The following is a 4,995-nucleotide window of genomic DNA, read 5'->3' on the forward strand; positions in this document are numbered from 1 at the left end:
TGTCAGGGTGAGAATAGGTAGTTTTGGAAGTACTTACAGCTTAGAAAACATGTTCTGTAGGATCAGTGTCTGACATCTTCTACATATTCTCCAACATGCAGGCAGACTAGAGTGGACTGTTTGAAGGGCAGGTGCAAAAAGATAAAAAGGACATCCTCCCCTGACCCAAGTAGAATGATACGCTATATATGCTGAAAGAGCATTATCACGTGTACAGAGATCCCATAATGGGACACCATATCTCATTTTCTTCATTGTTAGGACAGCCATCAGACATATTTTCCTCTCCATCACAAGCGCACTTACTCGTGTAAGCTCACGTGGCAGAGCACTAAGAAGGTTCTCCCTGAGTCAAAGAAGCACCCAGACGGCCCCTCAGGCGTAACTAAGGGTGCTTTCACACCTATAATACGATTGCTTTAGTCCGCACCAGTCAGAAAAATGTTACAATGTAGTAAACAGACGTGGGTACGGTTTGCTTTCACATATGCAGAGTTCTAAACGAACCAAAATAGACCGCGAAGCCCATCGGCACCGGGAACAGACTATTTTCAGAAAATCGCGCCACTTTCAATAGTCATGGAGGAACAGCTTTGCTTTGCGGTCATGGCGCTGATCCTCGCGCACTACATTGTACGTGAAAATCATTATTTTCAGATAATTAATTTCGAACACGATTCGCGGCTGCGACTCCAAACCAGCTTCCTGGTTTATTCATCTCGCCGACAGCGCATTGCGCGCCACTTCAGGGAGAAGAGACGTGCCCTCCTCCTGAATGATCATTTTGTTATTAGCCGGCGATCTTCCTGCAGTTTCATCAGGTACTCTGTTGGCCTATCAAAACAGCCCAGCCACACATTTTTCATCTTTAATGTGAATACAGAGAGGCATAGGCTTGTTACGAAATTTTAACCACAACCCCCTATCTCTTATACCCAAAGTGCATTAAACTATACCATTTCGTCAGATTTGGTTTGGTTGCTTTCACACCAGACGCACCGTACCAAAGTAGAGCGGATAAAGCGGTCCGAGACCACCCCTTCAGGCAGGTCTCAGATCGATTGATTTGGTGCGCACCAAAGTACCCAGATTGCATTCACATCAACGCAAACGAACCGAACCAAGGGACCAAACACGTTTGGTGCGCACCAAATGCTGTAGGCGTGAAAGCACCCTAACTGTATAGGTACCTTATATGGCTCTGCGTCACATTTTCTCCACTGGAGGGGTACTTATTTGGGCACGTCATCATATTTTGTGGTCACTTAGGAATTTGAATACTCTTACAGTAGAGGATCTCAACCCCCGGTTCTTGGACCAGTACTGATTCCGGTCCAGTATTCTACTGGGCCACAGAATGCTGGGGTTGGTCAATTTCCAATTTCCCTAATATTTTATGAACTGTCATGTTTGTGCATTCTATTCATTTCTGAAAAAAATGGAAATGGTGAATCTGCCAATCAATCTGCTAGAAATTGGCCCCCCACACCTCTCTAGGCTATTTTACCAATCAGTGAAATTTTTGTGCAACGTAACCAGTCCCCGGACATGCTGTCCTTTACAGCATCACAGCCCATTTTCTCTTCTGCAAAGGCCACCATATAGGGCACTGCTTGACATTTTCTCCAGTAGAAGGGCACTCATTAAGTCACTTTATATGAAGGGGGCACCCCAGATGGCACTAAATCATGAGAAGAGCAGCTGAGTCCAGCAGTGGCTACAATGATCAGAATGGAAGGCAGAATGGATATAAGAAAATAAAATAACAAACAAAAACCTCATTCTTGCTTATGACATTGCTCTCATAGGAATTTCTGCATAACAAAAGTATTGCTTAAATTTTTTTAATGATTTTAAAATAGAATATTGTAATGTATAGTGTCCAGTTTCAGAGGTAAATTATATAAATGTCAATATTAGACAGCTATTATGATCACTTCCAGTTTAGTTAATATTTAGAATTTGGTGATCAGTGGTCATTGTTGACACACCACAACAAAATGTGTTCTCTGTATTTAACCCATATGTGACGTTGTGACATAGCAGGGGGCGGCTAATTCAGCACCCGGGGGAGGTACCTTGCGTAGGGTACCTCAGTGGTGCCTTGCTGGTCAGGGATTCAAACCAGCAATCTTTCAGTTACAAGTGTGCTTCCCTAACCATTAACACACTACTACCTACAATAGGAGGAGACATGTGAAGTTGCAAAGGCTGCAGAGATATTCTGAGAATGTAACAGGAGCTCCGATATTTAGGGTGATGGCAGTTGAAGACCTTTTGGGAGCAATGGTTGGGAAACTGTGATCATCAGAGAGGAAGTTAGCTTGACCTGAGGGATCAACAAGTGCCAGATCCAATAGCTCAGATTCAGTTACACTAAGAGGAAACATCATCACTTCCTGAGGTCAGTGAAACACTAGTTGTGATGCTGAGGATCTATTAGACTGAACGCGAAGGCAGAATGGATGGTAAGAGACACTCCATATTGTTCTCTATTTGGTTTATTCAAATGTAAAAAATTTTTTATTGTAGACTATGTGTTTAATTTCTTGCAATATTGTTAGATGTGAATGGCTATGCTTGTATTACACCATCAAAGCCTTTTAAAAACATATTATAGGAATTTCTTTATTAAGCAGAAGTAGAAGACATTAAACAAGCTGAACGTGAAAATGATAAATTATTATTTCTGGTTATGCAGAGAAAGTACATTTCACACTTAAGATTTTAAGCAGTTGTAGACATAAAATAGTTTAACTAAAAAAGGGAAAAAGAAATATATTTCTGAAGCTTTGCAATGCATTTGTTATGGTTCTGAAATTACAGTTTTTTTAAATTTTAGAATACTTTTCAAATTTATTTATGAAAACTATGAAAACGATCACCTAAATATGTATTTTTTTTGTCCCAAACAGAGATAAACAAATCTTTCAGTGTCCCATTCCAAGAGTATTACAATGACTCCTACTACGACGAAGAGAACTTCACGGCCAATCTGAGCCATGCCGTCTGTAAGGTCACGGGCATCGCGCCGGAAGTGAACGTATTCATGTGCGTTTTCTACGTGCTGATTTTCCTGCTAGCTATCCCAGGGAACGCCCTCGTCGTGCTGGTCATCGTCTCTGCCAGGCAGGCACTGACACCCTCTGATATGTACCTGTTTAACCTCTCGCTGGCCGACGGGCTCCTGGCGCTGACCCTGCCTCTGTGGGCGACGTCAATGACGCGGGGTTGGGTCTTCGGTGACGTCATGTGCAAGCTGACCAACATGGCCCAAGAGCTCAGCTTCTATTGCAGCATCTTCTTTCTGGCTTGCATCAGCGTGGACCGCTACCGCGTCATTGTACACGCCATGGAGGCGAGGAAGGAGCACTGGGTTATGCTCAGCCGGCTCGTGTGTGCTGGCGTCTGGTCCGCCGGGGCCATCCTGTCTATCTCTTCGGCGGCCAACGCTGGCACCTTCGAGTCACCTGACACGAAGCTGCAGGTGTGTGCCGAAGGCTTCCAGCAGATGGCGCGATTGCTGCGGCACACGGTGGGGTTCCTGCTGCCACTGGCCATCATGCTGAGCTGTTACAGCGTGACGGTGGTGAGGCTCCTGCAGACTCGCAGCTTTCGGAAGCAGCGGGCCATGCGTGTCATCCTGGCGGTGGTGGCCGCCTTTCTGCTGTGCTGGGCCCCGCACCACGTGACGGTGATGGTCGACACGCTGATGCACATTGGTCAGATGCAGTTCAGTTGCAGCGCCCGGCAATCCATGGACACGGCGCTGTTCGTCACCCAGAGCATGGCGCTGCTGCACAGCTGCATCAACCCCGTGCTGTATGCCTTTGTCGGGGAGAAGTTCCGGAGAAACCTGCAGCAGCTGTTCCACAGATGGGGCACACTGGAGCGCACCTCCTCCCTCAGATTTAGCAGGTCCACCTCCCAGACCTCAGAAGCTGCCGCCTTCATGTAAGAGCCCTGGGACCACCCCACTGAACAAGCTGTGCCCGTCAACTCATGGTACCACGTAGGCGGCCATCTAGGGCGCCATCTTCTGGGATGGTGCTGGAATAGCAAGACATTTTCATTTTGTCTCAGCCAGGGGGTACTGGAAACGAAGCTTGCCTGGGGTGACACATGACCTTAGTCCGGTACTGTGTGTAAGTGTTCATTTTAAGTAGCAACGTGTGTGGGTGCATCATTAAAAACCTTATATATGCTATTTTTATTTGCTAAAATTTGAGTGGATAACTAAAAGAAATCATGTATATCATGCCCGCAACTGGATTAGAAGATGAAACTTTATATATGAATAGGATATGTATTTTGTTGAAGAAAAAAGAGATTATATCAGGTTTGAACTTGAGAGATTTATAACCGAGATATGCTGAGCTGTCAAATCACTCTAAACCATCGGTTCTTAGCTCACTTCCCGGAAGCAGTGATTTTTTCTCTGTATTAGTCGTATTTTGACTTTTCAAAAATGTTTTAAATGATTTATATATATAAAATACATTTATTTTTTTAATTGTTTTTGAATTTACAAAATAAACAGTAGCATCTACCTAATTATTTATCTTATCTTTATCTTATGTTATTATAGCAAACGAAGCAATTCATATTATAATTTGCTTACAAATTCCTTAGTCATAATAAAATGAAATGATTCATATTAAGCTAAATACCGGTTTAAAATATTCCTGTCGATCACATAAATTTACAGGGGTAGTAAACAGGAACTTGACAAACCACCTACGTCTTTGTGTCCTTACTATGGTGTTTGCTGCCCTCCTGTGGTTTCCGGTGGTTCACTGCGTGTTTTTGCGGAAGGCGTGTATTTCGAGGCATGCAAAATCGAAAAAATAACGGTGCAAATGATAACAGTCGCTTATCAGTTGAGGGGCTTAAAAGCTATCTGTCGCAACCGTTCTCACAGGCGCTGCAACTGAAAAGCTTACTAACACTGATATAGATTATAGATAATGACGATTTTAACTTGGAAAGTGGAAA

At 43.8% G+C, this 4,995-nt stretch overlaps 1 protein-coding gene across 1 annotated transcript; it reads left to right on the top strand.

Moving 5' to 3' along the window:
* Positions 1-2,028: 2,028 nt before the first annotated feature.
* Positions 2,029-4,736, top strand: cxcr1 (chemokine (C-X-C motif) receptor 1). The gene is made up of 2 exons (XM_023841871.2): positions 2,029-2,468; positions 2,916-4,736. The coding sequence occupies exons 1-2, from the start codon at positions 2,462-2,464 to the stop codon at positions 3,956-3,958; spliced, it is 1,050 nt and encodes a 349-aa protein (XP_023697639.1). The 5' UTR covers positions 2,029-2,461; the 3' UTR covers positions 3,959-4,736.
* Positions 4,737-4,995: the final 259 nt, after the last annotated feature.

Source organism: Paramormyrops kingsleyae, chromosome 16 (genome assembly GCF_048594095.1).
Source record: "Paramormyrops kingsleyae isolate MSU_618 chromosome 16, PKINGS_0.4, whole genome shotgun sequence".
In the NCBI taxonomy this organism is placed as follows: Eukaryota; Metazoa; Chordata; class Actinopteri; order Osteoglossiformes; family Mormyridae; genus Paramormyrops; species Paramormyrops kingsleyae.